Here is a 12154-nt window from a genome sequence, read left to right as displayed (position 1 = left end):
AGGTACCGTTCCGGTACGGTGCTCCCGAGGACTCACCCGCCCGCCCGTGCTCCTTACCTGTATTTGAGCTCTTCCACGCACAGAGCATACGGCGCCTGCGCGATGCTGTGCCGAGCAGCTGGAGCATCGCGGAGGTAAGGACGCATGCCTGTGCTGTGCCAATGCATGTAGGCGACACCGGGCCCCATTGCACCGTACCGGTTGCAACGGGATCCAGAACCCACCACTGGCCCATAGTCACCATTTCCTCCTCCTCCTCCTGGGCTTCACAGCTTGGTCTCATTCTCACCAGCACTAAGCAGAGCACTTATTTCTCTGCCCATGCCAAGACACCTGGTGAATCCCTTGCAAAAATGGCCACCTGAGAAGCCGGGGAGCTCTCACGAAACAGGCCAAACGGATGACCCCTCTCTGCTTCTGGCCAGGTGTATATATTTTTGGGGGGGACCTGATGATTTTGGGTGATGGGCCATATGCGGCCAAGTGAGGAAGGCAGGTCCAGTTGAGGTCCCTCTGCATCGTATCCTGCCTGTAACCACTTTGTGTTCCTGGAGGTATGTGTGTTATATGTCAAAATAGGCAGCAGGGGAGAAATACATTGTGTTAACAAATTCCACCCCATTTTATAAGTGCCTCGTCTGGCTACGACGCACAAAAGACACACAAATGCCGATTCCATATCTCGGGATGAATTTGTTTTAATTCTGACAACTATGCCTTTGATCTTAGGTATGAAACCACTTCATACAATGGACGGCCAGCTGCTTATAATAGCAAATGCCCATATGCATTGGGACCCTGAATATTCGGATGTAAAGCTTGTCCAGACGATGATGTTTGTCTCTGAACTTAAGAATATCCTTGAGAAAGCCTCTGGTCGTCCCGGAAGCCCAACAGCAGACACAAATTCCATTCCTATGGTGCTGTGTGCAGATCTGAACTCACTGCCTGATTCAGGTGATTCGGAAGCAGCTGCCTTAACTGTGGAGTTGATTCACGCCTTTTATGATTTTAAGAATAATTTTAATCTTTGTGCGAAACTTAAAAATATTCTTAGAAGAACCACTGTCAATGTTTAAGACGCTATGTTAATTATGATTGTTACTTGAGTGAGAGGGAATTAGAAGATCAGATATTTTAATGCCTGCTGTATTTTTTCCAGAACCTGTTCTTTAGGTAATAAAGAACAAGATAGATCAAGCAGTAATGGCATCTACTTTTCTTTATCTACCTCAGAGTTTTTAAAAAGGTTTCTCTATATGATTAAATTTGAAAAAGGGGGTTTATTAGGGAATGCAATCGTTTTGAGTAGAAGAAATGGATCTAAGCATTGGTTTTGAGATTAAAATTAATACCTAGAGAATATCTGATCAATTAATAAGCTTGTTGCAGTATTTTTATTAAGAAAATGCTTAGAATAGGGAAAGGTGAGATGTATATAAGAGAGTCTGAATTTTCTTGGAGAGAGGAACATGCTAGAAAATGCATTTCTACCAAAATAATTGCAGCCTGGTTGCATGATTATTAGCCACTTTTGCCAAAGTAGAAAAATGAGGTTTCAATTGGATAAATAAAAAAAGTAATTGGAAAAAGGCAGCCTGTCATTGGACCAGGTCAGCTGTAGAGAAAATGTTGAAATGTTCCGAGTATTGAGATGCACACCCAAATTTTGTATTTATTTCTTTGGAAGTTTATTCTCTCCTATGCAGTAAACACAGGATTGCTGCTTCACCATTAAATTCTGATCTGTGTTCTTAAATCAGCGTGGCTTCACTTCTCAAAGCTAAGCTTTTTCAAATTTAATCATATAGAGACACCTTTTTAAAAACTCTGAGGTAAATCGAGCCGAGGTGGCGCAGTGGTTAGGGTGCAGTACTGAAGGCCACTACAGTTGACTGTTATCTGCAGTTCAGCGGTTCTAATCTCACCGGTTCAAGGTTAACTCAGCCTTCCATCCTTCCGAGGTGGGTGAAATGAGGACCCAGACTGTGGGGGCGATATGCTGACTCTGTAAACCCCTTAGAGAGGGCTGAAAGCAGGCTGACCTGCGTGAATATGCACAAGTCGTTGGTCAGACTAGCAATTTCTCATTTATTGTACCAGTTATTTTTATCCATAAACAAGAATGTGGTAGGACATTAAGCAACTTTCTAATTCCAGTGCAGTAAATCCAATTAGTGGGTCTTCAATAACAATTGTGGCTCTAACAACTGAATAATATTTTTTTGTGTGTAAATGTTCATACTTGTCTAAGGAAAAAGAAATTGTTCGCTTGCTGTTGCGCAGTAAACATTGAAGAGTTACAGTGCAATTCAGTCTTACAACTGTTGGTTATTCAAACCAGGTGTTGTGGAATACTTAAGCAATGGAATAGTGGCCGACAACCACAAAGACTTCAAGGAGCTGCGTTACAACGAGTGTCTCATGAACTTCAGTGGCAATGGAAAGAATGGGGCTTCTGAAGGAAGAATCACTCATGGTTTTCAACTCAAGAGCGCCTATGAAAACAACTTGATGCCTTATACTAATTACACTTTTGATTTCAAGGTAAGTGCGGTTTGGTTTTAAATAAAAAAATAGTCCCAAAAGAACTGTAAAACCCGCACCATCCAAGGTAGTTTGTGAACTCCCAGGTGGAAAAAGGATGACTGTCCATAAATCTGTCCAGGTAGTCGCCCTTTGCCACCGTATTTAAAAGGAGATGTAAATTCTGGATCAGGACACATGTTCAGTCTGATGTTTTTGTAAGTTAATGCTCCACAGTGGAATCCACACATTTTTAACAGGTTTCACATTAAGCTAAATCTAAATCTCCAATGACCGAATGCTGCAGGATTCTGATTGGCTTGCCGTCTAATTCAGGGATCTCCAAAAGTGGTAACTTTTAAAGACGCGTGGACTTCAACTCCCAGAATTCCCCCATCAGCATGGCTGACTGAGGGATTCTGGGAGTTGAAGTCCCATGTGTCTTAAAGTTGCCATGTTTGGAGACGCCTGGTCTAATTTAACTGAAGGGAGACCATCGTATGTCTCCTCACTTAATGAACAGTTGCTTAACAACTATTCAAAGATACGACAGATCTTCCCAGAGCAACTTACAACCCGGTTGCAGAATTCCAGTGGCTGCACAAACACACCATGGTCACGTGATCATGGCTTTAATTTACAGCCATTTACAGCAGCCCACAATCCATATGACTGCGGTTTTTGGCTTTTTTCTGCCTGTTTCCAGCATTTACTTCCAGATTCTTACAAAAATGCCCATTGAAGGAAACAGGTTCACTCAACAACTGTTGCAAAAAAAAAAGGTCATAAAATTGGGTTCATTCACAAGGCCTTAGCCTCCATGACTAATTCTAAGTTTAGTTACAATCATCAGTTGAAGACTAACTGTACAGATGCCAATGTGACCTTCGCGTTTCATGCAGTTATCATTTTTTGTAACAACAAACCAACATTTCATCGCCTCTGGGAATTAAATCAAGCCAGTGGGGGCTTCATATCCCTCCCTAATAGGTTGATCAAAGGACATGCAAGTTTTCAATCTGAAGCCACCCATTTCATGTGCCTTAATATTTAAGGGGCTGAAAAGGAACATTTTCTTTCTTTAAAGGTGAACATAACCTAATCCAGTGATGGTGAACCTTTTTCGCCTCGGGTGTCAAAGGCACACACATGTTCACTATCATGCGTGCTCACGTGCCCGCACCCATAATTGAATTCCCCCTTGCACATGTGTGTGTGATCCCCCCTCCCGCTGCCCCACACATTCGCGCACGGCTTTCTTGGAGCCTGGGGAGGGTGAAAACAGCCCTCCCTCCCCCGGAGGTCCTCCGGAGGCTGGAAACGCCATCCCAGAGCCTCCGCACAAGTCCTATACTTACCCGGCATTGCGTGTGGACTCCTGGGAAGGGAAGGGCAGCGTGGGCGGGCTCTCATGCCCACTGATATGGCTCCACAGGTGTCACGTGTGCCATTGGTTCGCCATCATGGACCTAATCTATTGGGAGGTTTGTGTTTTCCATCTGTATTTATACTTTCTCCGCCCCTCCCTCTCTCTCTCCCTCTCTCTCTCCCTCTCTAGGGTGTAATTGACTATATTTTTTATTCCAACACTCACATGAATGTGCTTGGTGTCCTGGGGCCTCTGGATCCTCACTGGCTGGTTGAGAACAACATCACTGGGTGCCCCCACCCTCACATCCCTTCCGACCACTTCTCACTGTTGACTCAGCTCGAGCTCCACCCTCCATTCCCGCCTCCGGTCAACGGCATCCATTTGCCAAACAGGAGATAGCGCTGCTCTCCCTGGAGGGCAGGGACACCCCCCCCCCCTTTGTCCCTTTGTTTATGGACTTGTACAGTTGTAAATCAAAGTCTGTAGGAGTGAAGTATGGCCAACCTTTTTAATAGCTGCTGCTTCATGCTCCTTTCCGTTTTCGTGTGTGTTGACAGTACAATTTTGCACATTTTTTTCGGTGCATATTGGTACCACTTGGCACTAGGGCTGGAACCAAAGTTGTTGTTCGTTCCCTTTTTCAATGGGGTTTTTTTTTTTTTTCCCTTTTTGGTTTCGTTCTGAAGGTACAGACCCAAAGTATAGACAGAGAAAAGGCGGTGGGCTTTACGTGTTTTTAACAGAAAGCTGCCTTAATCAACGGTCAAATCAAAAAGGAGGGATTTGCTTACATGTATACATCCATAGCTAAAGTTTTTGTAATCCCCCCTTTTTTTTAATTAGTCATAGCCAGATGAGTCCTTCCCCCTGCTCCCAAATCACTCTTTTTTTAAAAATAAAATAAAATAAAATTCCCCTGCACTAGATTAGACAACATATATTGGCCCCGTAGGGCAGCTGTTTCTCAACCTTGGGAATTTAAGATTCTCCCAAAATGACTTCAGGGCTGACTATATGGACTTCAACTCCCAGACCACCTTAAAATTCCCAAGGTTGAGAAACATGGCTGTAAGGGAATTTGTGTATCATTGGAAATAGCACTTAACTGTTTTTAATGTTGATTCCGAGTTCAAATTTGTTCACTTCCCATTTGAGCTAACAAAGTAGCGAGATGTTAGTCTTCCTGCCATTTAAAAAAAAAAAATTAAAAAATTGCTCTATGCAGGAGTGAGCTTTTCCAGAAATACCTGATGGCATCTGGCACTAAGTTGCCAGGGTGTTCTGCCCTGCTGCACCACCCCCATTTCTGAACTCTTAAAAACTTGCATGCTCTGATGTGAAATTCACCGAATCACCTCCGTTTGCACTAAGGGGCAAGGATGAGTCTGAACCTCTGGCTTGAAGCCATGTTCTCTACCAGGAAAGTAAGAACAACACCTGTCTTTCACTCGAAGGGAATGACAAACTGGATCGCTTCAGAGAAACACAGGTAGCGAGACGTGGGAACCACAATAAATTCAGGACATCCAATTAAATCCTGCATTTAAAATCGGCGATGAGAATTCTCCTGCGAAAATGTCCACCGTATACAAAGAGATTCTAACCCAAACTCGACCCTTCTTTTAATTTTTTTTTTTAAATTATAAACCCCTTCCACTCCCCTTTTAAGGTATTTTGTAGAGAAAGGTTAGTAGAAGTGAAGTGGGAGATAAATGTTTAGTTCCACCGGTGCAATTTTTTGTTTCAATACAAAAAGCGAGAATAATGTTCACCTAACCATTCCCTCGGCATTTTTCCCTTCCTGTTTTTTTTCCTGAACCCTTGTCGCCAAATAGCCATGTCATGCTTTTAATTCTTTTTGTTGTTGTTGTTTCTTTTCTTTTCTTTTTCTTCTATCAAGTTAGGTTGGTTTGTTGTTGTTGTTTTTTTTTAAAAAAAGGGGGAACCTGCTTGTTTGTTCCCAGCTGTTAATTTTCTTATTTTAAGAAATTTTTTAAGCATCCTCTTGCGTGCATGTGTGCTTCTGGTGGCCATTTTAAAAACCTTTTTTTTTCTTTTCTTTTTTTTCCAGAGGGTGGAAAAAAATATTATTTTAATGTCACCTCTTTAAGAGAGAGATGTTTTTATCCACTCAGGGCAACTGCTATTGTGATGGGTTTGAGCAGAATATTAGGGCTTGGCTCTTTCAGGACAGGAGAAGAGATACTAATCAAGCAAGATGGTGGATGCCTGCCCCTTGGAAAGGGGTGCATCTTTCATCTTGCCTGTTTTGATCCGTTGCACCTGTCACTGCCGCCTCGCCGTATCAGCGAAAGAAAAACATTTAGCAGTAAGCCCCTAAATGCAGGGGTGGGGAAATGATGCCCCTTTTACGACTTGTGGACTTCAGCTCCCAGAATTCCTGAGACAGCATGGCTCAGGAATTCTGGGAGTTGAAGTCCATAAGTCGTAAACGGAGCGTGTTTCCCTACCCCCCCCCCCCTCCCACCTTAGTGGGTAGAGTTACACTTCATTTTTTTCAACAGCAGCAAACAAAAAGCAAATCTGTTTTTATGTTTTGGGGTATTTTCTGCTTGCTGCTATACGAGATTCCTTGAGCTTATATTTTAAACTTTTCATGCACTTTACTATTTCTAATCTGGAAAAAAAACATGTGATATTTTTAATAAATGAGGTTTCCATTATGTGAATGAAAATTTTTAAAGGAGCTATATGTTTGTCTCATGAATACGCTAAAAAAAACAAAAAGGAAAATAAAAAGAGTCAAGTAGTTAATTTTAAATCCCAAGGAACCGTTCGCTACGGTAGCCTTTAAGGTATCTCCTTCCCCTCTCTCCTTTCTGTTTGACTAACTGTGTCTGAAATAACAAAAGGGAAAAGAGAATCGGGCTCCGAATTGTTCCCTCTTGCTTGTTAAGAGGGATGGCGGTGGAGCGGGATGAATGACTGAAGAATGCAATCCACTTTCAAAAGGAATTCGTCTCCATCCATTGCAACTTCTTGCTGCATTAAACATAGTAGAAGAAAAATATTAAGCAGAGCAATAGTCCTTCAATAGGCCCAATCATCCTGTGGCTTAAGCACTAACTTTCTTGGTTTGGCTGTTCTTGCAAGTCGGTGCAGCTAACAAAACCTCAAGCCGCATGCTCTGTGGTTTGTTTAACGGCGGTATGTGAACCAGGAATTCTGTTATTTCTGAGTTTCTTTTTGTGGCTGGTTCCAAGGGAAAGAAGCTAGAGTTTCGGATTCACACAGTGCATTAAACACATCCCCAGAGGTGCAGGTCGATTCATTTCTGGCTCGGCCTTGTTGAAGCTGAACAACTCTCGTGTAAGAAAACTCAAAAATGACAGCCGCACTTCAGAGCAGGACTTTGGTAGATCCATCTGGCCTTTCAGTGTGTTCTTTTTACAGATCATTACCCCCCCCCCCCTCACTGTTGGCTCCCTTTGGTGGAGGGAAGGAGGCATCTCACTCACTGCACCCCAGCTAACAGTTTGCAAGAGCAGCTCTGTTTTAACCTGCCCCCCCCCCCCAAAAAAGGCTAAAATTTAATTATGAAGCATGAGAAGGTTTCTCTCCTTTCAAAGATCACATTCCCCCACCTTCAGCATTGGTGCAGGTATTTTCTCTTACATACCTCAAAAAAAAAAGGGTTCTATATAAAAATGGCCATGTATATAGATACATTATATAGATAGATAGATATAAATGGACAAGCCAATTACGATACAGTACTGGGAAGTCAACTAGCATGACAAAACTTAATTTTGTGGACATTAACCCCTTTCGGTTTTGTGTTTTTGTAAGGACGCAACCTTTTTGAGAATCGGTCTTTCACATTTGTGAATGCAAATGTATTCCCCAAACTCCTGTTTGCTTCTGTAGGGCTGGAAGAAGAAAATTCCCAGTCCAGGTTTTGCTCCTGTATCATTTTGGAGGCATATATTTTATTTTAACTTTTCTTTTGTGCTTTGGAGGTATGCACTAACACATTTCCCTCCTCCTCATACGTGCATGTTAACTAGCAGAGTGAGCAATAGTTCCCACCATACTTCACTCCCAAACTATTTTTGGAGATGTTTGTATAAAATGGAGTTTAAAACAAAAAAATTCGCCTGTGATTGTATATGAACTGCAAAGGAGCCGGTTTATTAAATAATACAAAAAAAAATAAATCACACCATGTTTTGTAATGTTGTTGGGAGGATAGGAAGCAGGAGAAAGAATTTTAAAAAAACAAAAAACAACTGGGAACATTTGTATACCTCTTAAATTCCTTTTGGGGTTTGGTTTTAGTTTAGGTAATCGATGTGGTCTGGAACAGCCCTGATTTCTCGGTGCCTTTTTAGAAATTGCACAAGGCTTTGGCTTTAGGTATTCATAAAGCAATCATTGCATTTGTCTCAGTCCAGGAAAACACAAGGAAAATAGTCCTGTTCCCAAGGAGAACCAAATGAAGCTTTTAAGACAAGTGATGTTGAAGCGCACATCATAAGACAGGGTGCCCCAAAATTTGCCTGGCAAAACAGCCTCCGTTGCTTCTTTTGCTGCTCGCGTGTGAATAAAATGGAACTGAAGCTGCCAAAGTTGCATCTGAGCCCATAACTTTTCTTTCTAAAATAAGGATTTGTAAGAATATCGGATTACCTTTCTTTCTGCTGGGCAACCATAAATGGTGCTATCTGAATGTTGAAATGTTGGTTTTGCAGTGCTTTTAGAGCCTCAGTTGCGAGGGTGATTGGATAGAAGCTAATTTAAACACAAGAGTGTTACTGAATTTTATCTATTTGTAACTGCAGTGGCCTGCCAGCGTCCAGCAGAGCTGGCAGCCGATTCAGAGAGTGAGGAGGTTGGGGAACAACATGGGCCAGTCCTGGAGTCTGGGGAAGGATCTGATGAGGGCTCTGCGTCTGAGGCAGAGATGGGGGGCTCTTTGACAGTTATCAGCTGTCTTCGGAGGCAGACAACTATGAGGCAGACGAACAGCTGGAGCCTGTTCCCAGTGTGCGCATGTGCAGAGCTGCCAGACAAAGGGAACAGCTAAGGAACAAGGATCGACTTGGGAGTAAGGCCACAGGTGGATGATGGATGGTCCCTCTCAGAGGGAATAAAAGAGGAGCGAAAGGGGAGTGGAGTTTGCAGGAGACAATTGGTTTATTCCTGCGTTCTTGCCAAGTATTGTGGCGTCTGAAAGATCACCGCCTGGTCACTTTCCAAGCCTGATAAAGGTCAGTAATTGTGAACTATCTCGAAAGACTGCGGGCAGAGGAAAAACTTTGCTGGAGAGGAATTCACTGTAAATTAAATAAAAAGGACGAGGACTGCTGGGGAAACCTAGGTCAGAACAGTTAACTCTATTCAGTCAGCTCTGGTTTAGCACAATCAGATCAAAGAATGGTTCTACATATGAACATTTGGGATGGTTACGGAAATGACATGATAGCTGATGTGCACTTCTCACAGGTGCCACTGCCACACTGAGGCCCCCCAGATGTTGCACTAGACATTCCTTTCACGAGCCTCAAGCCACCCCTGGACCTCAGATTCTTTGCAAGCAAAACAAAATCCGTATCTACTAAGTGCTGACGTAATATATCTTTAGTAGAAAACTAGATGGGTCAAAATCAACATGGGGAAAAGCCGGCTCCAACACAAATGGAATTCATCGCATCGCAGCATCTCCTAATGCCCTCTTTTGCATTATTTCCTTCAGAAGTGTTGGATGTACTCGCTTATGGGATTATGGGTTTTGAAGGTCTGTTCAAAACAGGCACCTGGGCATTTGCATCGAAAGTGAATCCATGAAAACTTTGCCGTTGGTAACAATGGGCAGAAAGCTTGTTTATTTTTTTTCCTGCCTGTGCTTAGTTCTTAATAAAGAACAGAATTCATCTCAGTAATCGATATATCGTCTGGAAATAAGCCATTTTATTCTTTTCCCCTATGTTTATTTGAATAAATTCTTTGCAGCTCATTGTTACCCCATAACCATCTAGCCGCCTCTTTTCAGAAAGTGACTTAATGGATGGGATCCAAATTTAGTTAGGGGTGGACCCATTAAAATCTATGCATCTCGAGATTCTCATTGGTTTCATTGGGTGTGTCCTTTAAGTATAGCCAAATCTGGATGCCAACGGGATAATTGCTATTTGAATAAATTCTTTGCAGCTCATTGTTACCCCATAACCATCTAGCCGCCTCTTTTCAGAAAGTGACTTTAATGGATGGGATCCAAATTTAGTTAGGGGTGGACCCATTAAAATCTATGCATCTCGAGATTCTCATTGGTTTCATTGGGTGTGTCCTTTAAGTATAGCCAAATCTGGATGCCAACATTTGCTTTGACGGTGCAATCAACGGGATAATTGCTATTATTGTGGGAGGGGTCACTACTTTCCATTTAGAGGGTTTATGTTGGAGAATGTAAGCTCTCTCAGTTGGCAAGGGTTTATATGTTCCCTTTAAAAAAAAAAAAACTTTCCCGTCATTATAGTCAAAGGAAAAGAATATATTTGGACTAGTTTAAACGCCCACCCAATTCACAAGTATAAAAAAACCTGGAGGGCTGCTGTGCCTATTCAGTCTGTGCCCCCTGCCCCGAGATACTGAAAATTGTCACCTAAAGAAGGCAAAGGTTCCCCTTGCACATATGTACTAGTCGTTCCTGACTCTAGGGGGCGGTGTTCATCTCCGTTTCAAAGCTGAAGAGCCAGTGTTGTCCGAAGACGTCTCCGTGGTTATGTGGTCAGCCATGACTCAACGCCAAAGGCACACACGGAACGCTGTTCCCTTCCCACCAAAGGTGGTTCCTATTTTTCTACTTGCATTTTTACCTGCTTTCGAGCTGCTAGGTTGGCAGAAGCTGGGACAAGTAACGGGAGCTCGCTCCGTTATGCGGCGCTAGGGATTCAAACCGCCGAACTGCCGACCTTTCTGATCAACAAGCTCAGCGTCTAAACCAATGAGCCACCCCGATGGTATTTGTTTTAAAAAAGCATCGTTTTAATTCCTTCTTCAAGATCCGCCTTCTCACAAAAATAGGGAAATTCAGTTTTTTACTTGGTATTTTTTAATCTTTTGATGAATAAGAAACAAGAGAATGTCCTTCTTCGGTCCATTATAGGTACTAGGTCCCCGTGGACCACATTTAACCCACCTGTGGCCTCTTGTGTGGACAAAAAGTTCAGATCTATTTTTAACATACTCTCATTTCTGTGCGCAAGCCACAAGCATCAAGAAATTGAAGTGTATGAGCCACACGGGCTAAGAAATTGAGGTGCTTATCAGAAGCATTTTACTGCCATTTTCCTTACAATCTCAAAGTTAAAATCCACTCAGAAGTCAAGTTTAATGACGTTTTAAATCTGCTGGGCTCCTATTATTCCTTGTGTTGGTTAAAAAAATAACATTCAGTTGACAGGCACAATGTTCACCGTGTCGATGAATATATACTTTTAATTTTATGAATACAAACATTTTATAATTACGTTCTATTAAAATAGTAATTATATCGGTGTACAAATAATGTACAGCAATTCCGTTAATGTGGAAGACAAAGAATGGGAAGAGATTGCAAAAATCTCTTTCGAGATTTGCAATAAAAGAAGGAAGAAAAATTGCAGAAATGTGAGAAGTCCACAATGGAACAATTTTTACTGAGTGAGCATCAGACACAACGTCCTGAGGACTAAGAAAAGAATTTAGATTTAGAATCTAGATTTCCTAAGTTTGAAACAACTGTTACCAAGCATCCAAATTTTGATTGTATGACCATGGGAATGCTGCAACGGTCATTAAGTGTGAAAAACAGCGATAGGCCACTTTTTTCAGTGCACTTGTAACTTTTAATGGGTTCTTAAATGTGTAAAACTCATTTTAATCCCTTTTAAACCCTCCAATGTGCAAAATGGGGTTTAGAAATACGAGTGGGCATAAGCCACTAGGCTACTCTGATGCGAGTTCTGGGCAGCACAGACAAACACTTATCCCTGTTTGCTAATGTAGGAAGTTAAAACCCACCCTTCTCCTAGAAAAATGAAATATCCTGGGGAATATTGAAAAGGCGGAATATTATATTTCCCTGGATCAGAAATGGAGAAATATGTTTTTAGGCAGGAAACAGACTCACTCTTAATAGCCCCCAGCTTTGTCAATGGGCCATTAAAAGGCCTGAGTCGATCTATTCTACATAACAAAGATATCCCCCTTCAGCTCCAGGGTGTTGGGATTAAGGCATGATAGTATTAGCCCTTT

General features: G+C 42.2%; 1 protein-coding gene across 3 annotated transcripts in view; it reads left to right on the top strand.

The window, feature by feature from the left end:
• Positions 1–9803, top strand: part of CNOT6L (CCR4-NOT transcription complex subunit 6 like) — a 42036-nt gene extending 32233 nt beyond the window's left edge. For 2 of the 3 annotated variants that reach the window (XM_087723997.1, XM_087723998.1), the window contains 3 exons: positions 730–957; positions 2345–2547; positions 4085–6606. In XM_087723997.1, coding sequence (XP_087580123.1) covers positions 730–957; positions 2345–2547; positions 4085–4297 — 644 coding nt within the window. In that variant the 3' untranslated portion in view covers positions 4298–6606. Of the gene's footprint in view, positions 1–729; positions 958–2344; positions 2548–4084; positions 6607–9364 lie in introns of those variants that run through there. The other variant, XM_087723999.1, reaches the window with a different exon arrangement.
• Positions 9804–12154: the final 2351 nt, after the last annotated feature.

Source organism: Thamnophis sirtalis, unplaced genomic scaffold (genome assembly GCF_051295495.1).
Source record: "Thamnophis sirtalis isolate CommonGarterSnake01/CBP01778 unplaced genomic scaffold, rThaSir2_p1.2 scaffold_10, whole genome shotgun sequence".
In the NCBI taxonomy this organism is placed as follows: domain Eukaryota; kingdom Metazoa; phylum Chordata; class Lepidosauria; order Squamata; family Natricidae; genus Thamnophis; species Thamnophis sirtalis.
This window is presented reverse-complemented; position numbering and strand designations above follow the sequence as displayed.